This window comes from Neopsephotus bourkii, unplaced genomic scaffold, assembly GCF_033783945.1.
Source record: "Neopsephotus bourkii isolate Nb327-2 ecotype Australia unplaced genomic scaffold, CSIRO-AGI_Nbou_v1 NB_83, whole genome shotgun sequence".
Lineage (NCBI taxonomy): Eukaryota > Metazoa > Chordata > Aves > Psittaciformes > Psittacidae > Neopsephotus > Neopsephotus bourkii.
The window spans coordinates 732,334-757,614 of record NW_026900600.1 but is presented as its reverse complement, the minus strand read 5'-3'; the positions used below and the strand labels follow the sequence as shown (position 1 = coordinate 757,614).

General features: G+C 36.0%; 1 protein-coding gene across 1 annotated transcript in view; it reads left to right on the top strand.

Moving 5' to 3' along the window:
- The window catches only part of DIAPH3 (diaphanous related formin 3), a 216,670-nt gene extending 192,008 nt beyond the window's left edge, over positions 1 to 24,662 (top strand). The window contains exon 28 of the mRNA XM_061354886.1: positions 22,474 to 24,662. Coding sequence (XP_061210870.1) covers positions 22,474 to 22,730 — 257 coding nt within the window. The 3' untranslated portion in view covers positions 22,731 to 24,662. The remainder of the gene's footprint in view (positions 1 to 22,473) is intronic.
- Positions 24,663 to 25,281: the final 619 nt, after the last annotated feature.

Sequence of the window (25,281 nt, the reverse complement as noted above, 5' to 3'; positions counted from 1 at the left end):
AAGTCTCCTTCCTACTAAAGAATGAATTCAGAGAGATACAAGTACTTACAAAGCAATCTGGTTTATTTCTTTTTGAAACATCATTTTGTACAAAGTAAGTTTACCGTATGCTAGACATAAAACTGTAAATGACATTAGTTTCAAACATTAAAAATATTGCATACTGAAAAGTCGCTGCAATTTTAATTATATTTGGTCACACATCATCCTTTCCTTTTTGTTTTCATTGAATAGCATTTCAGGAAATGTAATTTATTAAAAAGTGAAACAGATTTAGCTACCACAGCTCTTCTACCAAAGCTCAGAATTTCACAGAAACTAGTCGGGTAACAGTTGCATGTTTTGGCTACAAAGCATGCCAAAGGCAACTTGAATGCTTTGAAAACTAGATACTTAGAGGGCATTCCACTTACACTGGATTGCAGCAAAATCTGGGTTAAGTTTCAGTCTGATTGTTTGCATGAGGGAATCAGTTTGCGACTAGTGTATTTTATGTTATTACTAACATTTTGATGTTAGAATAAAAATGCAGGGAAAATGCAGCCAAGTAAAAATAGTACTTGAAGAAAGAGAAATGAGCTTCTGTAGTGAATTGCAGCTGCTAGAATAGAAATAGATGGTGGAATTTTGCCCAATGGCTGCAATTTCAAGCAGCTGTTATAAATGCAGCAGAGCAAAGACATGGCACTGGAGTTCAGTTGTACCCATCCAAATGTTTTGTGATTTTCTACAAATCTAATCAGGCCTTGCAAAAAATACTCCTCTCTTGTAATACTGCTTGTGTAAATGGACCGTAGTCAATGTTAAAGTTTTAAAGAAAAGCTTTATGGAACCTTTAGTGAGATTTCTCATCTGTTGCGTGGTCATATTCACTTATATAGTGAACTGGGTTTGTGTGGTAAGGTTTTGGTAGCAGTGGGGTTACTGGGGTAGTTTCTGTGAGAAGATGCCAAAAGCTTTCCCTATGTCCAGTGGACATAGTGGACTATGGACAGTGCCAGCTGGATCCAAGACAGACCTGCTGTCCATCCCTAATTAGCAAGCCTTTACCCAATGAATGCACTTATACAGACTCTTAGGAAGGATGGGAGATGATCGTTTACCCCCATGTCCAGTTTCATATTCTGTAGGTGATTCTTAACTGTAACATACATAGGGGACTGATACAGTTTAAGTGTTTGTTTCTGTGAAAGTAATCCTCATATCTACTGCCTGTTGCAGAGTACTCTGGGAAATTATTTGCAGTGAATAATTACGGCAACAGACAAGAAGCCATCTTCATGCCATTTGGAGGACAAACTTGTTTCTTAAGTATGGTGCATTCATATGAATGCCTAAAAAGAAATCTCATTAATATTTCAGATTGATTCCAGACAGCAAAACTGTAGTTTGCTTATACAGGTGAGGGAATATAATATCCGATGACCCGTATGCGATTGCCATGTTTTGACCTCTTATTCTCCTAGACAAAGCATACATTTACAGGCATATACTTGTTCATTCTTCATCATCTCTTTTCCCTTAGGTTGTACAGGATGCTCTAATTACATAATTTCTACCTTTCCTTCATGAGTCAGCCTTCCAAAATGTTAGCATATGGGGCTTTCATGGCCACTGTGCTTAATGGAAACCTATGAGTTACTAGATTAGATCTTAGCGTTTCCAAAATCATAATTGTTGAGGTTTTTAATGTTTTATAAGCAGAACAACTCTTACCTGATTTCAATTTTAATTGTAGGGAGGGAAAAAAGCTTGACTCTTGAAATATTCAAAGGATAAAATGTGCACAAGGTTGAACCGAGTTGGACATAGCGAAGCCTTTCAGTCATATTTAGGGATAGGTCATTCACCTGTACTTTGAAGTGCTATGTGGTAAATACAATGGACCAAAGGGGACACTCTCTATATGAACTTTCTCAACTTTGTGACTAATGAAGGAGATACCACACTCTATAGTCTAAGAAAGGCTATGTTTTCATGTATTATAAAACTACCTTTTAAAATCTTTTTTGTTCAAATATAGTTTTGCAGGAATGTTTTGGATATTTAAAAATTTGAAAGGAACACTATGTAATGCAGTGTTGTAGAGCAGGACCTCTACCGATACAATAGACTTGAACATGAACAGCTGTGAAGAATGACAGTATTTGGAATATGCAGGGCTGATAAACTACATGTCTTCTTTGGTTGTGTTTCAGAAGTAACTACAAGTTAGGATGAAATGATACTGAACAGTGTCTACAAGATGCCCAGTAATTTTTTGAAGAAAAATTTTTGTTCCTTGAAGGTTGTATTAGCTGATCTAATATAACAAAATAATATTGGAGTGTGACAGCAGATTTTTCTTAACCCTGCTCAAGCAAAATAATCACTTTTCTGTAGAACGCCTTTGTGTAATATTTTACTTAATTTATTAGGGGAAGAAATTCCATTTGCAACTTCAACAATAGGGTACTTTTAAACAATCAGTGTTAGCTTACCAGTGATGATTGTTCCCAGTACATTTTAAAGCAACTTCAGAAGTACCTACTTATGATTTATCTTCTAATATTCTGTCTTTGGAAAACAAGCTTTCATTTATTCTTTATGTTGCAGAATCTGTAAGACTTATTCGGTAGCACTTAACTTTAATAATTCTTCTTTCTCTGAGTCTGTAAGAATTAAAGAACTTAGTTCTTAAGCCCTTTTTCTTTTGAACATGGAGAGAACTGAGCATTCAAGAAAATAAATAAGTTGTACAGCACAAAAAAAACCCTCTCTTTGAGCTTTATTGTTCATGAAGCCTGCTTACTACACGTTTGTGTTCCTTGATAGACTGTTTAAGTGAATTTTACTTAGTACTCTGCATAGAATAATCTTGTGTCTTGCATGAAACACGTGTCTTGCATGAAACACGTGTCTTGCATGAAACACGTGTCTTGCATGAAACATGTGTCTTGCATGAAACACGTGGGCATTTTTTGTGTTATGTTGGACTACTGAATTCAACTGATGTGATTAAATGTCACCAAAGTTGAATTCTGAAGCTTGAATCTCTAACATCCTATTTTTTGAAAAATTTTATGGTCTGGCTTAACAACTGTGTTTCACTTTGAAGCTGGGTTTGAACCAGATGACCTGGAGAGAGGTATCCTCCAACATCACAGTATCACAGTGTCACAGTATGTTAGAGATTGGAAGGGACCTCAAAAGATCATCTAGTCCAATCCCCCTGCCGGAGCAGGAACACCTAGATAAGGTTACACAGGAACGTGTCCAGGCGGGTCTTGAATGTCTCCAGAGATAAATTATTCTGTTATCTAAGAACTATGCCTCTTTATTAGATCTTTTAGTATTAAAAGACATAAGCAAATTTTAAAGTTATTAGTCATGCAAACGGCTTGAATATAAAGGATTTTTTTTTCCATCAGAAGCTATTTAAAAGTTCTGTTCATTACTTTTTAGTAATATTTTCATATTCATATAGAAAATTAGCAACTCCTTAATTAACATAAAAAGACATTATGTCTTGCATTCCTCAAGTTTTAATGAGACACCAGACATTTCAGAGAATTGTGTGAGAAATTTTTTTAGGGCACCCATTCTAAGGTACCAAAGTTGTCTTTGTACCAAAGCACCTTCTTTGTCAGGGAAATCTGAAGCTTAAAAAAATTTATTATATTTTTTCCAATTGACATTTTAGGGTAGTACACTAAAGTATACATTCTTTGGACTTTTTTATGACTGTGATTTCATTGGTTATGTAGCTAAAACACTATCATTACATGTATCCCTAAAATTCCACTGGAAAGTTAATTTCTGGCAAATAATCTAATCTTAAATTTAATTTTGTGATGTTGAAACAGAATCTGTTTACCTTTATGGCAAGGTGAGCAGTTCTGCGAGCTCCACTACAATGTTTAACTACAGAATTCACTTGCATAGTCTCCAGAGATCACAAATGTGGTAACAAAATTTAGTGACTCTGGCCCATGCTTTGGCCAAGAGATTTTCCCTAAAGTACATATCGTGATAGTCCCAAGTTTTAACTTCTTTTTTTTTTTCCTAGCAATAATAGGCATCTCAATTAATAAAGATGGAAAAATACTTTGCATTGATGAAATTAAGCTTACCATAAATTGAGTAGCCCACCTTGTCACATTCAAATTGGAAAAACAATAAAAAAGCACTGTCAAAAATTCAATTTAGCATTGCAGAGATTACTACTGCAGTGTAACAGCCCTTTATCTGTAGTAGTGTATAAAAGCACTTCTAACAGTGCATCAATTTTCACAGCCATTTAGTAGATTAGAAAGCAATTGTAAACAGAGTAAAACCCACATTAACTCCTGTCAACAGCCTGCCTTTTTCACAGTTATGGATTTGTTTGAAATAACAGTGAAGTCTAAAGTGATTGCATCAACATCACAGATTGTATTATAAATATGAATGAACCTATTGTAATGGACTGAATAGTAATATATGGCAGGCATTTGTCCTCCCCATCAAAGTAACAGCTTTTGTAAAGGAAGAATGGCTATGACATAAGGAAACATGTCAGTCTACAAGAAATTATTCCTCCCATTGCGAAACAGTAACTGCATTAAGTGACAGGTTTTTAAAATGCCCTCAATTTCATACTGTAGTAATGCACTATTAATAAGTGTCCGGTATTTCTTTTAACTGAAATTAACTGAAAGCTATATATAAAAATAAACCAAATAATCTGAAATGAACAATTATTTAAGCAACATTACTGTTGTTTCAAGGGGAAAGGAAGCAAGCAGTTGTGCACGATTGGAAAATTACTGCTGCTTAAAAGCAATAAATGCCATGAGAATTAAAAATTGCTATTTTGTTCTTTTTTTCCCAAATAGTAAGTCATGTGGTAGCACAGTGATAATTACAATAAACTGATTTATGGCCGGTGATGAAAGCTGATCTTCAAAGAATTGAAGATTCTTCATATACAGTATCAGTATTACCCAGAGTAGAGTGTGTTTTGCTTTTTATTTCTCTGGAGGATTATTTACCACAAGAAGTTGTCTAATGTCTTTAACTAGCACTGGACAGTAGATGTTTCCCAATGCCCATTTCTAAAAGGTGTACTAGTGCATATCTTTTTAATTGCTTCTGTCTATTCTGTATTCCTTATAGTCTTAAATAAGGATGTTTCCTCTGCTACTACTCAATTGCATTTGTTAGAAAACTGGCTACCAACGAATTGTGATACAGCTACCACAGTCTTACTTGCAGTAGTATACAACCTACTCTAAACCAGTGTTTCTCTGTAGTAAAAGGGACAATACCGTATATTTGGATTCAGAATTGTCAAACACAAAATATTAAACATTGGTAGACCACATTTTCAAATGAAGACAAACATAGTGTTCATGGGGGTAAAACCTGCTAGTAAAGTATTTACAAAGATAAAAAATCTTCTTCAAATAGTGAGGATGAAATATGACTATTTATTTTCAATCAGCTCTTGCATTTCATTGTTATTTTGTGAAATATTATGGCAATTACTCAAACATTTTATGTGAAGACCTTACTAAAAAGGACTTTAAATTTTGTCTGAGAAACCTAATGGTTTTCTTCACATAATGCATATATTTTCTTTGATAGCCCATGTATAATTGTAGCTTCTAACCTCCACATATTTACATTGAAACAATAATAGTTCCATGATTGGTGATTTCACATTGCTGAATATTCAATCCACCCTGTAAGAGGTATTTTTTAATATTATGTTCATATTTGAATAAATATGGTGAGAAGATGTAACTAGTAAAATACTTAACTGTTGCTATGTCTAGATGTATATTACTTCAACCCAATTAAAAAAAAAACCCTCATTCTTTGGTAAAAATAAAGGACAGTTAATGGATGTAAAGAGAAACAGTATGAAGCATCAGTCAAAACATATGTGACATCAGTGATTTTTTTCATCATCATCTTATTTCCTTATTTCTAAACTTTCTGTACTGTTTTTATGAAAAGAGCACCTAAAAAATGCAGGTGATGGAGTGCTTTCTTAAATTGGACCCAGCATCCTACTGTATTGCAACTTCCTATTGTTCAATGCTCCTAGTTAGTGGATTTCATGTCTTCAAGTCAAATAAGTCTGCACAAAATTTAAGTGCAGTTCTAAGCTCTAGATTTATACAATCATAAATTTGCGTATCTGGCCCTTCCCTCTACTTCCTTTCCCTCTATGCGATCAGGTGCAGCTGAAAATAGCAGAAAATTATTTTCCGAAATGGTCTCATCCATCGTAAGTGTTTAATTCTTTCCAAGATGCCTTATCTATTGCAGATTCATATATAGTCAGTGTTTTATATAAATATAGAATAAACTGTATCTCACAATAATTTTATTGCCATTAGAAATTTTACAAAACTGTCTTTTTTAAGAATTCTTAAACACCATTTAAAACAAAGTGAAAACCTGCAAATACCAACAGTTGGTTAAACCTAAAACTAGTGAAATTCCCAGGGTTAGAAGGCAAGCTATCCTCTCATGACTGATTTAGAATTAATGTTGAAACTAGTCTGTTCTTAGGGAACAAACACAAAAAGTACAGTCTCCTCCTAATGACCTTCACTTTTAAAGTAGTCAAGAATTGCTTTCTGAGTAGCAGGAATGTCTTCCAATGGCAGGTGAGGAGTCCGAGGTTTACCAGTCTTTCCAGAGGTAGTCAGGGAATCATAGAAGACCATGTTGGAAGGACCCTGAGGATCATCTGGTCCAACCTTTCAGTCATGTCAGTGCATTCTCTACAGCCAGATAGCCATCATCCACAACAATTCTGTCAACAGTGTCTGTCTGTCACATACTCCATTTAGCTACTTGAGCCCACTTCTCTATATGACTTACATCACTTCTCTTTGAAAATACTTTTTTAGAGTATCATCAGAAGTTGCCGTTCACAGCTGGCAGTTCTCCAGCACGTTTAGACACATGTAAGGCAGGTAAATAAAGTCCACAGTCTGATGTTGGCATCTTCTGCTTAATTACATGGGATCTGATTTGCTATCTGTTTAAAACTAATCTAAGATGGCTCTCTCTTGAATCAAAATAAAGTACTACATGTCTAAAGTATGGGCTTTTAATTGTGCTCTGAAGATTACCTTTCTTCCTTGACTAGTCCCTTGACAGTGCAGTCTCTTTGCCATTATTGTCCTGCAGAGTCAGGCATAATCAAAGATTAATAGAATCAATTAGGCTGGAAAAGACCTTTAAGATCATGAAGTCCAACTGCTACTGCCAAGTCTACCACTAAGTCGGCCTAATCTACATTAACATATCCAGGGATGGTGATTCCACCACTTCCCTGGGAAGCCTGTTCCAATGCCTGACAACCTTCTCAGTGAAGACATTTTTCCTAATATCCAATCTAAACCTCGCCTGGTGCAATTTGAGGCAGTTACCTCTTGTGCTATAGCTTGTTACTTGGGAGATCACCACCTCCTCACTCCATTTCAGGTAGTTGTAAAGAGCAATAAGGTCCCCCTGAGCATCAGGGCATCAATGATTCTGTATTGTGTCTACCATACTCTAGAAAAAAATTGTTTCAGTGAAATACAGTGCTAGTGCATGCATAGAATCTGTAGGCAACATCCCACATTTTGTGTTACACACGAAGGTGTCTCCTAAATTTGCAATACATTTCAGCTGGATCTTCGTTTATCAGTCATTCTTACATTCATGAAAGAATAAAAAGGTGTGCATAATCTGATGTGGAAAACATCATTTCTATTTTAACTCTGATGGGCATAGGTCATTTGGATTTGTTTCCGAATGAAAGGTGAAATATAGTGTTACAGTCTACTAAACATAATAAAAAGACTTATCAAAACAATCTTTTCAAAAGATTGAGTCCTAAGTAACTGCTTGTGTTTGTTTCATACCACAATTTTTTTAATATTATTGCCTTTCCTATGTTGAAACGTTAATGCTTTTCTTTACTGATTCTTTAGCTTTATTTTTTAATGGAATATTTCAAATTTAGCATCATATCTTGTATGTTTATAAGCAAGAGGCAAATGATTTTAATATATATATAATAAAGTATTATAATAAAGTATTATTATAAGATCCAAAGAAAATATTATTTTTACTGCTTATTTTGAATGGCAACGAGACTATATGAATTTAAGTAGTGTTGAATAACAGGTGCTGTTAAGAGTTTTTAGCACTGCATACTATTTTTATACTTTTTTTAAATCTTGCTATATACTCTATATAAGCACTGTTATGGGATTTTTTCTTTTTAAGAGGGAGTTCATAAAATATTTTCATGGGATTCAAATCACTTTGCCTTAATTTTTTTCATCCACAAAGCTAGCTATCAAGCAAAAATTCAAACACACAAGACTGAGTACTATCTAAAAATCACAGAGTTGCCTTGCCATAAAAAGCTTCACATTTATATCTTCATCCCTAAAGGCTAAACTTAAACACTTAGTCCTCCGTGGATGTGAGATTCTTAAATTTGAATGTACGCTACTGGATTTTCAAGTTTTGCATACCCAGGACTAAGTCTTTGCCAACTTCAGTTTATAGCAGTGGTGATTTTCATGTGGAAGGGTAGCTTTGCACATACCAGTACAGAAGTAGGAATCATTTATGATATAGGCTGATTTTAAATCTAGAATGTTTCAAGCTTGTCAGAATCTTGCAAAGCTGCACAAAAGTATGGGTATCACAAATCTGCAAGAGATAGGAGCCTGAATAACTATAAGATCTGTGTCTATTTAAGAAAAAGTTTAGTGAACATGGAAGATTTTTAAAATGGAAAAAATTGTGACAGCTAATGACTGTAGCAACCAGAATATAATTTCAATTCTATTTTCATATTTCTTAAGCAGCCAGAAAAACCTTTGTGAAATTCTGTAGTTTGTATTAAGTAAGTCATAAGTACCCATAATGTTCTATCAGGCCTTTAATTTGCAAGATCTGCACCCTTTCCTCCCTCATAGAGAATGTATGATCTCTACAATCTGCTGTCACTCTCCAGATTAGGAAATCTTTTTATGCAGACTTTGCTGCAGTGAAAAGTGAGAAGCTTCCATATACAGAAGTTTAGATGCCTGGAGTGCACAAATTCACATCTGAGTTAATCACCTGTAAACTCTCTTTACCTGTTTAAAGTATCTACATTAGGGTGAAATGAAGCACAGTTTAGAAGTGCTTGTTACTTCTCATTTACTGTGAAGGGAGCCTAAGGCAACCAGCACAAATTCATTTCATCCAGTGAATCTCATGGCCTTTGGTCAGGCACAAGGACGTACAAAACTAAGCATGCCCAATTTTATGCACCACTAAAGGAAAGATCTAGTTTTCTTTCTGTACTTGTGATATGTATCTATTCGTTGTCATCAAATTATATGTATTACATCATTTTAGTTTGTTTCCTGTTTTGAACTTTAACTGAGAACATTTTAGAGTATTCATTAAGACCAAAAAAAAAGTTTATTAATTTAAAGAGAAGTGCACCTATACAAATGCAATCAAACTTTAGTTTAAGATGCATACTCTTAGATAACAAAAGAAATAAATTTATACATCTACTTCAGCTTATTGAAACTGCCCTGATATTAAGCTTAATTTATGGGAAAAAGTATGTGGTTAGTAATCTCAGAAAAAGCAAACATTTTTAAGAGAAGTTGTCAGATAAATTCTCAGTTGCGATAGCTGAATCCTTAGAGGTAGAGGTTATTCTGCCTTACCCATTCCCTTCCCCATAGTTTTCCTCCATTAAGATGTTTCTGGAGTAAAAATATATAAATATCTGTTCTAGTACTTTTGCTTCAAAATTTTTACAAATGTCTTTGGAGACTGCTGAATTGTTATTCTTAATACCGCTGGCTAATGTTGAGAATCTAGATTTGCGTTATTATTTTGTTATACAAAACTGAAAATTATGTATTTACTGTAAGATGCTACTTTGAAATTACTACTGATGTGCTTGAAATTTGCATTTTAATAAGTTGTACTTAGACCACAGCAAGCTGATGAATATTGGGAGATTTTTCTTTAGCATTTGTTTTCCTTCTTTGCATTCAAAGCTATTTGGGTATGGCATTAGTCTTTTGAAATAAGCACTAATGAAGATGCTAGAAAAATTTGAGAATATAACTAGCATATTTAGTATGAGTGAGTAACTTAACTGATGAGCTAGCAATGTGTTTACAGAACATATTCATTCTAAAAGGAAGTGCCATTATGATAATTATTTATATAGATTGTGTTTCTAATGTAACCCTTTCAAAATATGTTCAAGGTTGTAACATGTTAAAAAAGAAATACTGTTGTGGTGGGTTGACCCTGACCATCAGCCATCCATCCATCTGTCCTAGCTGGTTTTAGTATCTCTTTAAAATATGGTAGGAGAAAAAGTATTTACTGTTTGGTAATTGTGCGATAATTGTGCCTATGTATCAAATGAGAATAACCTGTGGACATCCTGGTCTTCATGAATTGATGTACGGGGGGGGATGGGGGGGGGGGGGAAATTTCTGAATTTTTTAATCTGAGCACCCGAGTGTTTTTCATCACAGACTAACTTGGTTCTGGAGGTAGGTTGCTTTATGGGTTATTTTTTGGTCTACACTGAGTAGACATCTGTAGGCATTTATAATCAGTATAGTTGCAAAGTAGTAACCTTACGTGCAATTTTAAAAAGATAACATTTTTTTCCTACGTCCTTCAGAAAGTTGGTTCACAGGTTTTACACTTTAATGTGTCATAGTATGAATAATATTTAGTTGAATGCCCAAAGTAGCTGAAGAAAGAAAAGTATTAGTGCTAATTCATATAAACTTCAGTGGTCTTTGCCATAATCTGTTGTCTTCTGAATCCTTGCACTGTTCAAGCATTTACATTTAACATGAGAATACATTTGACCATGTGTGCTACAGAGAAATAAGTTAAGCTTATATTTTTCTCTTTCTGATTGACTGAACTTCTGTATTAGTATTTTAATTACCCTTCAGACAATCTTCTGATGTGTGATCATGTGCAGGTCAATGTTTTGCGAGTCCTTCAACATGACAGTTCGTAGAATAATTACCCTGTCATCAAACCTTGATTCATTGTTAGATCCTTTCTTGGGCTTTTTCTCTTACTCACATTTGCTTAGCAACCAGATCACACGACTCTTATAGTTACTATTCAAGTAATCACCCTCTGCAGCACATAGATGCATCAATTAAAGCTTTACAATGAAGTATATTGTTCTGTGTAGAATCCTCAGGTGTCCAGAATTAAAAATTTATTTTAAATGGTGCAGGCCTTCTTCAAATGCCTAATCTGTATTTATATTAAGCAAACAAGCATGTAACAGTTTTAAGCAAAAAAAAAAAAAGTGATAGGTCACCATCAACAGGTAAAATTATATTCTGTTCTTAAAGGGCTTAGTCTTTTCTAGAGATTTACCAACTTACATGCAGCTCTGAAATGTCTGAGTGACAAATATCTATTTTAAGTTGGGTTTTTTTCAGACACAGATCAATTTTGTGTCTCATTTATTTGCCCTTACCTATATTCTTTGTAAACATTTTCTGGCTAATATTCAGATTTGGGTGCATTTCACAGCAAATTATTATTAGAATTAAACTCGAGTACCCAGAAGCTGTCAAGATGGTTCAGTGATTTAATGTTGGCATCCTGCAGCTTTGACTGTAATCAGCAGATGCTCTGGCATTACCATAAATGTTTTCGTAACCGTCTCTGTCATAAAAAGAGAGAAGATTTTTCCTGTTTGGAGTCTGCTGTTTCTGATTAAATTCAGTTTGGCTTCTTTTGCATAATTAATATACCATGATGATCTCTAACCATTTGTTTTTAATGTCATCTTTTGAGCTAAACATTTTTGCAGGGCTGCTTTGTAAGTCATAACAGACAAAGGAAAACCAAGACTATATGTAAGAATCCTTTGTTTCAGTGGCTTGGGAGGTCCTGCTGCCTTCTGCCTTGATTTCTCAGTGATTGTAAAGGATTTGATTTTTCAGTCTCTCTTATTTTTTCATATTCTATGTAAAATTTTCTCTTTAAGTTCCTTCGTAAGTGAGGGAGAGGTTTCTTCTGTAAGCACAAAGTTGTGTTGTGTCTTAGATTTCTTGGAATAAAAAAAAAAATCCTCTGATAGAAAGATTAAATTCCGTTAGCTGGTGTTTGCTAAACAGTAAATGCATGCAATTGATCAGCAAAAGAGGAAACTGGAAATGCTACAGTTGGCTTCTGATGTTTTTTTTTACATACTAAAGTGGCTGCTAAGAGTCTAACTGTTAGAATGTAGGGTAGTAAACATGTTCATTAACAGTACGCATTTTTCATGTGATGATGATGTTAAAAACAGCATTTTGAATTCACAATGACTGGATTAATTACCCATGACAATGTATCTCGGATTTGTCTCATATGATAATTCAGTGATGTTTGGAAGAGTCAGTAAAAGCCATCTTTAAAAAATAATTCCTCTTTTAGACTGTGTTGGAATTTTGATCCTTTTTCAAAGCAATTTGTCACACTTGCAAAGTACAGTTGTTGGTGTCAAATATACATACAGCTGGATTATGTGTGGAGTAGACACATTCCTTTTTGTATCCTACCTCTCCACACATGAGCAAGGCCCAATTAGAGTCCATCCCAAAGAGAGGAAATAATTAAGTGAAAGCATTAATGAGAGCTTCATATAAAGAGAGAAAAATTGTCAAAGGAGTGCATATGCAATCCTGCAGAGCAAGGGGAAGATGAATCACTTTTCCTCTGTCTTTATTCCCCAATATTTAGTTTTGTGTGAAGACCCTCTTGAAAATTTACTATTTCCTGCTGCACAGTTTCAGTCTCCTTGACACCATGCTTTTAAGTGTTTTCTGTAGAGTTTTCTCAGAGGAAAGAAAGGACAATAATAATAATAATAATAATATTTAAACAATGAAAGGTTCATGAACTAAATGATTTAATTTCATCCTATCTCCAGTGTATTCATGAAGGCGATCTAGGATGTTAGTTTACATGGGTTAAACTTCACAATCAGGTCTGCCTCTATCCTGTTGGGAAGCACCCACGCTACAAACACGCACAGATATCTTTAAGCTGACATCAATGTTGTGTAAATCTTTTCTCAATCTACTTAGGATTTGGAGTTATCATAAATCCTTTTCCAGGTCAGTAAATATCTAGACTTTTACCTGACATATCATTAACGGCACGCAGTGCTCTCTGTTGTCCCTCTTCCCTTTGGAGACTTATTTTTAAAAGTTTTAAAATGAGAGGAACTGAGAGCAATGTGCTATTCATGCAGTCTTCTGGATAATAGTGAACAACAATCCACTGTGACTGTGACCTGTATGGGCAAGAACTGCCCCAGGACTTTGGTCTGGTGCCTGTTACAGGAATACGAGAAAATTACGTTTCTATTCAACTGCTGAAACTAAGACCCACCTAATTTGCTCTCAGCTCTAGCCTTTCATCTTTATGCTGCTCCCAGATATGTTTGCAGGAGTCTGCAGATGGATTTCTCTTCCGAAAACATTTGCAGGAGAGAATTGCAACAGGATGAGGGAAAAACAATCGGTTTGATCTGTTATTACAAGATATTCATGCCGTACCTTCAGGCAATGCAACCTACTAATACTCTGGCTTATATAAACCTGGGAAAGGAAGTTTGGGCCAAAAAATAGGAAATACAAATTGTATAGGTTTGTAGCAGTTATTAGAATAGCTAGCAAATAGCTTGTATCAATAATACTGGATAAGAAATAATTTGGCGTTAAACTCTTAAAGCAGTTACAAGAAATAGTTATAGAGGGGTTTTAAACTGATCATGCTAAATAGTAAATACAAAACAGAAACGACCATGTTATTTAGAACTGCAGTGAGTGCAATCTCATAAATATCAGGTCAGTCTTTAAGGCTTGCTTTGTTGATTGGACTTGTTGGGATTTTTATTTTCCAGAGGTAGGAGGCTTCCTACTGTGGGATTTTTCCAGCAACAAACGGTAAAGGAAGGCACAAATTATGTGTTTCCTTTCCATTTTGGTTATCTTCATCAGCATACTACTTATCATTATCCACTGCAGCTGCCAGTAGCTTTCCTTTGATGGCAGCAGTCTTTATGCATATCCCTGAAATTCTTTATCAAAGTTTACCTTGAAAGCAGTATTCACCTATAGGCAGACGCTATGCAGACAGGTTTAGAGACTAAACTTGTCTACTGCTCAAAGGCATCAGTGGCAGTTTAGTGTATGGGATCTACATAAATTATTGTCAGCTTTAGACTATGGACCTCTATGTATCTTGTCAAAGATCACCAACTTATACAGTCATCATTTTTCACTCTCTTTTATCTCTAAAGAGGATTTGGAATGGCAAGCTACAGTATACTTGTGAACAAAGTAAAAAAGTCATAAACCACATTTCAGGAATTTCAGTGTTTCTAAATATGTTGACTTCCAGTTTCTTGTAATTTCTTGATCATTTCCTGACTTAAAGAAGAGAAAAAGCTGATGTTTATCCTATTTGGGAGAAATCCCATGAATGCCTGGGCTGCATAATATTTCTGGCCACTTCCTGAAGACCCACTGCCACTGGGTAACCATGTAGATCAGTATTTATCTTTTTACCCCCTTTATCCCAACATAAATAAGGAGACCATTTCATTATTTATTAATAATAAAGTTATGCCAAAATATTTACCCATTTTGAAATGAGACTTGCACATAAATCCCATGTTTTATGAAAATGATTTTAATAAAAAAAATAAATAAAAATCAATAATGACCACAAAATAGGTTTGTATTTTGGAAGTTCCCATTTTGCAGTTTCCTAGGAACTTCCCAATGTGCTTTCGTTTTGGAAAAGGTGCATGAGAAGACATGGAAGTTCCACTGTAATCAGAGTGAAATAGGGAGAATAACAAACTCCTAAATCTGAGTTAGCTGTCAGAAACCTTCAGAAGTTTCTTCTCTCACTTACATAAAAACCTTGGGTGATTTCTGTCATTGCTTCTAGTCTCTTTTTATCTTGACAGGCACTCAAGACTTTCATTTAAATCCCAGTAACTTAAAGTTGCGTTTCTTGTAACAAAAATAATTACCATATTAGAGGTGAGGATATATTAAACAGAGAAATTGGTCCCATCTCAATGCAAATGCAAAGTACATTTGGAAAAGATAGGAAAAAGATTGAATGGACTGATCAACAGGAACTTAAAAGTAGTCTTTGAGAAGATGCAGGAGGGGAAGGGATTAAGAGAGTTTTTAAAGGCTTTGCTTTAGCGCTGATTAAAGGGGAGCTGGTCCAGCATAGTTCCTCTTGTCACAGAGTGGTTTGCTGACAGTTTTTAATTATTTTTTTTTTTTTTTTGAAATTCGTTTCTGTGGATCCTCTGTGCTAGCTTCACTTTAGTGCTGGCATCCTCTACTCTTGCCTTTGAAAACAACAAACAAACCTATATTCACTGTATCTGAAAACTTTGTCTCATCTAAACTGGACTTACTGGTTAGTGTTTATTCCTTGTGTTTCACGTCTTTTTAAATAATACTCAAGAATAGCAGCAACTTTTCAATAAAGTGTGCATAAAAAATATTTTCTAAATGTCCTGAAAATCAGTAACACTTTTCCATGCCTCATTATTGTCTGCTTTAGATTAGTCAAGTTGCCAAGATTTAGCATGACATGCTAAGATGTAAGAAATTACTTTTCAAGCAAGGATCATTCAAGTACAGGTGCGATTCCTCCATGTTAGGGCTGGGGCTGCAGGGCATAACTAAAATAAGTCATAACAATACACAGCACTCCTTTAACATTTCAGGGATATTCTTCAATCCTACCCTTGTCAGTCACAGAAATTGTTGAAAAAATATGAAACTAATAAAAAGTGGCAATAGAAAGTATTTAAAGTATTTTCCGTTATAGTATCCATCAAGGACCTATCCCATTTTTTATTAATGGTATTATGTAATAGACACGGATCCTCTATCTATAGCAATCTCTCTCTAAATTCTGCTTCTGGGTGGTAAGGCAAACTTTTAAGAAATGTCTTGTTATATTCTAACACCAATGCCAAGGTCTGGGAATGGATTTCAAAAGACCAACTTTGGGCTGTATAAATGACATTGAGGAAACATGGGTGCTTGAAAAATATCAGGGCTTGCAACTGTCCAGCATCTTAGGAGTAAGTGGAATGGGGGTGAGGGGGTCAGTGCAGAAAACAAGACCCTCGTTTCATACTTGAGAGGAAACCAAGAATTAATTCTTGTTGGTGCTTCTGATAGTAAAAAGCCAAGAATTTGGAATCTGGAAATCCAAAATCACAATTTTCAGAATTTGTGAGGGTTTTAAATTGGAAAATTTCAAATAAGGAATCCTAAAAGACAGACGTAATCATCTTATCTCTAAGCTGTTGTGGTGGGTTGGGTCTTAAGCAGCAGACCAACTCCCACCCAGGTGCTCATTCAGTCCCTCTTTTGGTGGGATAGGACAGAGAGCAGAATAAGAAGAACAGGAGCAGGAAAGCTCATGATCCAAGGTAAATACAGGGAGAACTGTCAATTACTGTCACAGGCAAAACAGTTTCACCTTGGGGAAAATTAATTTATTACATATATATATATGTATATATATATATATCTGTCCATATAACTACTGATTTGGACAGTGTGAAACAAAAGTACTGTCAAAAAAAAAAAACAAAACAAACAAACAAAAAAAAAAACTGCTGTCAAAAACACATGCTCTTTTCCCCTGATGAGGAAAATGTGTTTTCCTACTGGGAAAACACATGAGCATAGCAGCAATGTCGTGGTGTAGCTTTTCTCTGACTTTCAGTTCAATGCATCAGAGACAGGGAAACAGAGACAAAAAGTCAGGAGTATGGTGTAGCATGTGGAGCACAAGTCAGAGAAATAAGAAGTATTCCACCAGGGGTTTAAGCAGTTTTCTCTGTTAACTCGGTAAAAGGTTTAATGAGGTTGTAACTACAATTGTTATTTCTTATGTTATGGCTTTGTCATGACCCACATTGAGATATATGAATGTAATACACGCATATAATGTCATGTAATGCAGTTCCCTCTATTGTATTTGCAAGGGTTATTTTTCAATCAGTGTACAAGTATTTACATAAAAACTAAATATGTCCTCAGTATCTAGACTTTTATTGAGAAACTGCACAATGAAATAAAGCTTTTCAAAGTCCTTTTTATTTTAAATATTTATTTGTTGTTTTAAAAAATTCCATATCTCAAGTGAGCATCTTGCAGTCATTTCTGTTCTCTATTAAAGGTAGTATATAACAGTGTTTTGCAGGTTTTAAAAATCTCCAACTGATCATATTTTGCTTCCCGGAGTTCACAACAGACAGGTCTTATACTACTGATTTTTCTTTGTTCACATGCTAGTGCACAATTTCCTTTTTCTGAATATAAAGTGTGCAGCCTTTAATAGAGTATAAGCATATCGTTATAAGTTATTCTATGCTAGGACACCATTTAAACTATGGAAACCTATTAAGCACAATTTTCTCTCAACTGAATTTCCTGAGTATTGCTGTTAATCAAAGTAATTTCAAGACTTGTATCTAGATGATAGCAGCTATTTGGCTCTAGGTTATGTGAATATGATTTTGAAATGATTTTGATTAACAGCATCATTCAGGAAAGTCGTATCTAAAAAAAATGAATTTTAGTAGGTCTGAAGGACGCACAAGTGTTAGATATTGAACAAGGGAAATAAAAAGATTCAAATGTCACAGAATCTAGATATGGAGACTTTATACAGTGTGATCTCTGTGTAACCTGTACCTGCAAGAATTCAATATCAAAGTCAAAACTGTTTAAGTCAAAACTATTATGGGTAAATGTCTTCTCACTCCAGCATTTAGAAAACTTGAACATGAATTCAAATTTTGCTTTTTTTTTTACCTGCCTAGTGATTGTTATGGTACATGTCAATGGCAGGTTTTGATTACTACAAATGACCAAACATTAGAAACTTGTCTCAACTACTTCCAATATATATAACAAGTTAATAACTTCTGTCTTTTTCCGCTAATTTTTAATGTTTGGCTTTTTTTTGTCTTGCTACTGCTGAAAGGTACACGTTGCTACAGTAGGTGGACAAATAGTGCATCTCCAGAAATGTAAGCTTTCTTCTTAACCAGACTTCATGTAGAAGTGCCTTTCCATGAGTAGTTTCCTTTTAACCTTCCCTTTTCCCATTAACCTTCTATAACTTTAATATATTCAGTTCTTTAAAAGTGTATTTGAACCAAGGTGTGTGTGTAAATATATTTATTTTACCCCACAATTTGTTTCAAATATAGTTTCCTGCCAAAAGCACAAACCAAATTTGTGTATGTCCATGCTGTAATGGTTTGAAGTAGTTTAGGAAAAGTCTGTTGGTATTCATATGGTTTTTGGATTGTCTGTGGGAACCTTTGTTCTAGAAATGTAGAATTAAAATGGTGGCCAATGTCAATAAGCCATCTCTTTGCTGTGGCAGGAAGTTATATCAAATGTTGTCTTCAGAAATAGATCAAATTCCTACTTATAACTGATGAGGATTTTTTGTTCTCACTTCTATATATGTGCATTCCAAACCTTTATTGCTCTGATGGTTCAAAAGGTTTTAATTTCTAATAGGAACATATTATTGGCTATTTATTCTTGTGCTTATTTTGTCAGTTAATCTCAACTTGGTGCTTTTCTTGAAAGTAAATAACTATATGCTTTATAGCCTTTATCACGCAGAACTAAGTAAGTGCAGCTTTTCTATTGTTGTGATCAAAGTTACATGCTAACCTGTAGCAGCTTCCACCCTTGTAGTTTTAAGTTCATATGCAAAGTGCACTGGCTTCTTTAAAGCACCCACCTCAACAATTATAGGTTGAAAATGCAATTCTTTCTTTGATTTTACTGCTATAGCATAAGATTTGAGGGAGGTGTGGTAACAATCCAGAGTCATGGCAGTGGAATGGGATAGGGTACCAAATCACCAGTGCATGCACGTTTTGAATCAGTGTGTGGAGCAGTACAAGGTGTTTAAGAGTATACCACATATTTTTCCTGCTGCCCCTAGATTGAATATAAACAAAAAGGGCTATGATGCAACTAGTATTTTGTATATTGATACAGGTACCATGCTTTTATCAACATACAAATATGTGTTCAACATCAATAAATATAAACATTTAAGTAGAATGGGCTATTCAAGAGTTTACATACCAGGGATTTTTAATTATATATGCTGGGTTTATTACCTGTAATTAGAAAGGTGTGTTCATAAACAATCTTTGGCCTCCTGTGATGGCAGGAGAACTGAAATGTGTGCTGCCGCATCTTCAGGGTCAAATTATTTTCTATAGTGTAAAATAGAAATTAAATTTTTCAGCCAAGTGCAAAATCTGGCTTTTATCAAATTTTAATTAAGAATTGTTTATCTGATTTGGAAGATGATAGAAAGAAGGTATTTATTTTCCTCCACTTGCCAAAAGGTGATCGTACTTACAAAATTTGCTGAGATTGTCCAAGAAAGTGTGTAAAATCCACATCCATCACTGAGAGCCCCTGGTCAGGGAATGACAGTGCAGTAAATATCTTCAGCAGCTGCCTTTTAATGTACAAGCTGTTTTCAGTAGGAATTTTCAGCACTCACATAAAACACACTGTCATGAGTGACTGCCTGTGCTCCAAAGTCATTACTATTGGGATGATGGAACATCTTTCCACGAATAACCAAAAAACTTTAAATGTCATGTCAAGTTTGTTGAAGCCATTTTCAAGCCTTGCTCAAGGTTACATGAATACTGAGAACACTTGTTTCAGAAAAGTTTGTGATCTATGAGAGGGACCACTCAAATGCTGGTTTAGAGAAGAGCCACTTGACTGGGGAGGGTAACAAAAAAAAGAAACGTGTAACATATACTTTAAAAAACACATTTTAAAATGTGGACATTAAATAAAACATATGTAGGAAATGTAATTAACCAGGTAAAACTTTGGAAGACACTGAGAGGTGCCAAGTACTGTTTTTCCCTTTATTCCAGTAAGAAAAGAGGATCCTTTCAGGCTCTGGCTGTGATATTGTAGGAAATATGGATGCTAATCTAATGAAGTTATGTAAAGATTGAATCACTTCCAAGAGACCAAGCTTACTGCTTTTGAAGTTCATAATATTTTTTGTCTTATAGAATCATAGAATAGTTAGGGTTGGAAAGGACCTTAAGATCAACAAGTTCCAACCCCCCTGCCATGGGCAGGGACACCTCACACTAAACCAAGGCCTCGTCCAACCTGGTCTTGAACACTGCCAGGGATGGAGCATTCACAACTTCCCTGGGCAACCTATTCCAGGGCCTCACCACCCTAACAGGAAAGAATTTCCTCCTTATATCCAATCTGAACTTCCCCTGTTTAAGTTTGAACCCATTACCCCTTGTCCTATCACTGCAGTCCCTTATGAAGAGTCCCTTCCCAGCATCCCTGTAGGCCCCCTTCAGATACTGGAAGGCTGCTATGAGGTCTCCACGCAGCCTTCTCTTCTCCAGGCTGAACAGCCCCAACTTTCTCAGCCTATCTTCATATGGGAGGTGCTCCAGTCCCCTGATCATCCTCGTGGCCCTCCTCTGGACTTGTTCCAACAGTTCCATGTCCTTTTTATGTTGAGGACACCAGAACTGCACATAATATTCTCAAGTGAGGTCTCACAAGAGCAGAGTAAAGGGGCAGGATCAGCTCCTTTGACCTGCTGGTCACACTCCTTTTGATGCAGCCCAGGATACGGTTGGCTTTCTGGGCTGCAAGCGCATGCTACCGGCTCATGTTCATTTTCTCATCGACCAGCACCCCCAAGTCCTTCTCTGCAGGGCTGCTCTGAATCTCTTCTCTGCCCAACCTGTAGCTGTGTCTGGGATTGCTCCAACCCAGGTGTAGGACCTTGCACTTGGCATGGTTAAACTTCATGAGGTTGGCATCAGCCCACCTCACAAGCGTGTCAAGGTGCCTCTGGATGGCATTCCTTCCCTCCAGCGTATCAACCAAACCACACAGCTTGGTGTCATCGGCAAACTTGCTGAGGGCGCACTCAATCCCACTGTCCATGTCACTGACAAAGATGTTGAACAAGACCGGTCCCAACACCGATCCCTGAGGGACACCACTCATTACTGGTCTCCAGCTGGACATTGAGCCATTGACCACAACTCTTTGTGTGCAGCCATCCAGCCAGTTCTTTATCCACCAAGTGGTCCACCTATCAAATTGATGTCTCTCCAATTTAGAGACAAGGATGTCATGTGGGACAGTGTCGAACGCTTTGCACAAGTCCAGGTAGATGACATCAACTGCTCTACCACTGTCCATCAGTTCTGTAGCCCCATCATAGAAGGCCACCAAATTGGTCAGGCAGGATTTCCCCTTGGTGAAGCCATGCTGGCTGTCACCAAGCACCTTGTTGTTTTTCATGTGCCTTAGCATGCCTTCCAGGAGAATCTGCTCCAAGATTTTGCCAGGCACAGAGGTGAGACTGACTGGTCTGTAATTCCCTGGGTCATCCATTTTCCCCTTCTTGAAAATGGGGGTTATAGTTCCCTTTTTCCAGTCGTTGGGAGCTTCACCTGACTGCCATGATTTTTCAGCTTTGATGGCCAGCGTCTTACCAACTTCATTCACCAGCTCCTTCAGGACCCGCGGATGGATTTCATCAGGTCCCATGGACTTGTGCACATTCAGGTTCTTAAGATGCTCGAGCCAGATCCTCTCCTACAGTGGGCCTAGGGTCTTCATTCTCATCGTCCCTGCTTCTGCCTTCCAAGACTTGGGTGGTGCGGTCAGAGCCTTTGCCAGTGAAGACCAGGGCAAAGAAGTCATTCAGAACCTCAGCCTTCTCCAAATCCTGTGCAGCTAGTTCACCTGAGAGCTTCCTGAGGGGGCCTGCGTTGTCCCTAGTCTATTTTTTATTTGCTATGTACCTGTAGAATCCCTTCCTGCTATCTTTAAAATCCCTAGCCAAGTTTAATTCTAATTGGGCCTTAGTGCTTCCTAACCTGGTCCCTGGCTTCCCGGACAACACCCCTGTACTCTTCCCAGGCCCCCTGTCCTTGCTTCCACCTTTTATAAACCTCTTTTTTCCTTCAAATTTTCCTCAGCAGCTCCTTTTCCACTCAAGGAGGTCTCCTGGCCCTCCTGCTGCACTTCCTTCTAATCAGGACAGAACACTCCTGAGCTTGTAGCAGGTGATCGTTGAATATCAACCAAGAGTCTTGGGCCCCCTGCCCCCTAGAGCTATATCCCATGGAACCTTACTAAGCAGATTCCTGAAGAGGCCAAAGTCTGCTCCTCTCTGTCTCCTTGGCTATCATTACTTCTTCTAGTTCCTCATCTGTGTGTAAAATTTTGTCTGATCAAGAGGTCTTTTTATATTACAGAATAGTGAAACTAAGTATTTTAATAGTGAAACAATGTTTGTTTGGTTTGTCTTCTGCAGAGAACCAGAAAGGACAACTAGAAAAATCATGTTCGCACCACAGTATCAGTTTAAACCTGACAAGAAGCCCAGTTACCAAAGAAGCTACTTATGATGTTGTAACAAGTTCTGCGGTGTGGAATAAGCCTGTTGGGAAAAAGGAAGCCTGTCATGGAGAAGACAATAAAGAAAAGAAAACAGGTCATATGGTATCTCCTTCTAAGGGAGAAGACATTCCAGAAGTAGAAGCCCTTCTGGCAAGACTGCGAGCGCTATAGAATAAACATATAAAGGATTAACTCAGAGCTTAAAACCAGGCTATAAGAGACTACATCTTCAAAGATACACTCATTTTCTATTGTTGACATCACATACTTCTGAGTTCCTAAGTTCTCTATGGCTGAATGATCTATTTCTAAGCTGTTTGTTTGCAAGGCTTTACAAAATATACTATAGTTTTGCATAACTGCAAGATGATTTTTATGTTTTCACCTACTTAGCATACAAAAATATCGGAAAAAAACAGATCCTAAATTATTCCAAGGCACAATCCCTTTCATGGACAAGCTGCTGACCGCATGTTTTGAGAGCTTCACAAAATAAGAATATCTTTTAAATATTGTTTAATCATTATGCCTGGAAATAAGGGTCAGTAAATAACAGAAAAGGTATTCCTTTATTTTCTACTCCAATTTCTATACTTAAAAAGTTTTAGCACCTAAAAAGTAGTATTATAGCATCCACTGCAGTTATAGTAATAGGAAATACATATCATAAATCAGCATATTCCAGTTTGAGTTCATTGGAGAGCACCAAAGCTTCTATGTGTTTACAAAATAGAAATCCATGCACAGTAAACAAACAATCTATACAAATAATATACTTTATGTGTGATTAATATAACACTGCTTTTAAGCTTAGTTACGAATATTATATCAAAATAATATATATAATTTCTGTGATTGCAAGGTTTTGCAATTGTGTCCATAGTGGGAGAAAATGTCTTTATGGTTATTTACCAGTTAATATTTTATCTTTTACATGTGAGTTAGTATGCTTCTATAAAAGTAACATGTAATGAAAAAAGTTTTAACAATTGGTTTTTCACAAACTCATTTTCCAGTAGCCCACAAAGTCCTATTTGCTGGCACAATAGGAATTTTGCATGTAATTGCATCTCTTTTATTGCCCTGTCATTGTACATTATGTGTTCACTATCGTATTTATTAATTGCACTTCATAAAGAATTGCTACCTATGTTACCAAGTAGAAAGCTATTATTAGTATCTTTGCTCCATTATTTAAAGCTTCCTTATTATAAGAGTGTATCTAGTATCTTTCTTCTAAATTACTCTATTTTCCTTTACAAAATGCTTGAAAAATACATCTTTCAACAAGAGTCAGTTACATGAAACCAGTGTTTCAATGCTCCAGTGCTTTTTATATCCTTGTTGAAGTTGCCTTTGTACTTCCTGCACCAAACATTAATAAAGTTAATTAGAGCTCAGAAACTGGGCCTGTTTATACATACTGCATGGAGGGGTTTGCAGCCATTATGGGAATCAACCTCTTGTTTCTGCAGCTGTTGTGTCTTTATATACTCCAATTACATTTCCCACATTAACTGAAAAAAAAATAAGAGGTATTAACAGAAGTCAGGGGAAGACACAGGGAAAGCCTATCACACAGTCATTTCTTCAGCTCCCCTTGCAAACTGTGGGCAAAGCTGTCACACGGGGCCACCTTTGGTAACTTGAAATGGTGTATAGTAACCACAGAACTGGGACTTAATGGACCTTTAGTGGATAACTGGAGATACAACTACTGCTAATTGTTCCACTAAAGTCTTCACCTCCACTGTTAAGACTTACTACCCTTGTATACAGGGTGCAGTAAAAATTGCTATCTGCAAAGTGCAATATGTTTGACTAAATAAAATGGGGTTTCAGTCACAAAGAAAACATATGTAAAAGGGAAAAATATAACCATTCACTCACTGCATAATGTCACTTGCTAAGGACATGCTAAAATAAAAGGGCTAGGAATAGAGACCCATGTCTGAAATGCTGGAAGTATGACCTACCAAGTGAAGGTGGAAGTGCAGCCTCATTTTCCTGAACATAGTAAACTTGTTCATTTGAATTAGTGGGTAATAGTCTACGACAGAAAACTGACAGTTCAGGTCACTACTGAGTAGTTTATCAAGCAAAGTTACAAAACCATCTACTGATATTTTCAATGAACAAATGCTAGTAGCAGCCTAGCATCTTCTGGTTTTAAAATAAATATTTACATCTAAAATTACAGACCTTAAGTTACCTTTTCTTACAGTTTGAGAAGCTTTTAGAAATGTATTCCAGGGATTTCCATCCTTCTAAGATACTGTATTTCTGAATTAATCCTTTCAAGCGGACATCAAGTTAATTCACAGTGTCTTTTGTGTAACTAGGAGAGTAGAAAAAGCTATACAAATTCTTAGACTCCATGTACATACAGTATGTAATTCTCCCTCCTCGCCTCAGTATTTCTTTGTACATCATAATTTGATGTATTTGGAATTAAAGTATACAGTCCAGTTGAAGTACACAGTAAGTTTTCTTTATACATTTCATCTTTCTTTATGCATTTCATCTTTCTTTATCTTCCTTTAGAAGCAAATACACATGCCATTTTTGATAGGAAAAAATGCTTGTATTTGCTAAGTTCAAGTAAAAATAACTTGGAAAATGTTGTGTATGTATTCTATTTCCATGCTTTTATGGCTTTATAAAAGTATAAAACTCAGCTTCTGAATTATATGGAGTAAATTGCTTTAGTTAAATTTTGAAA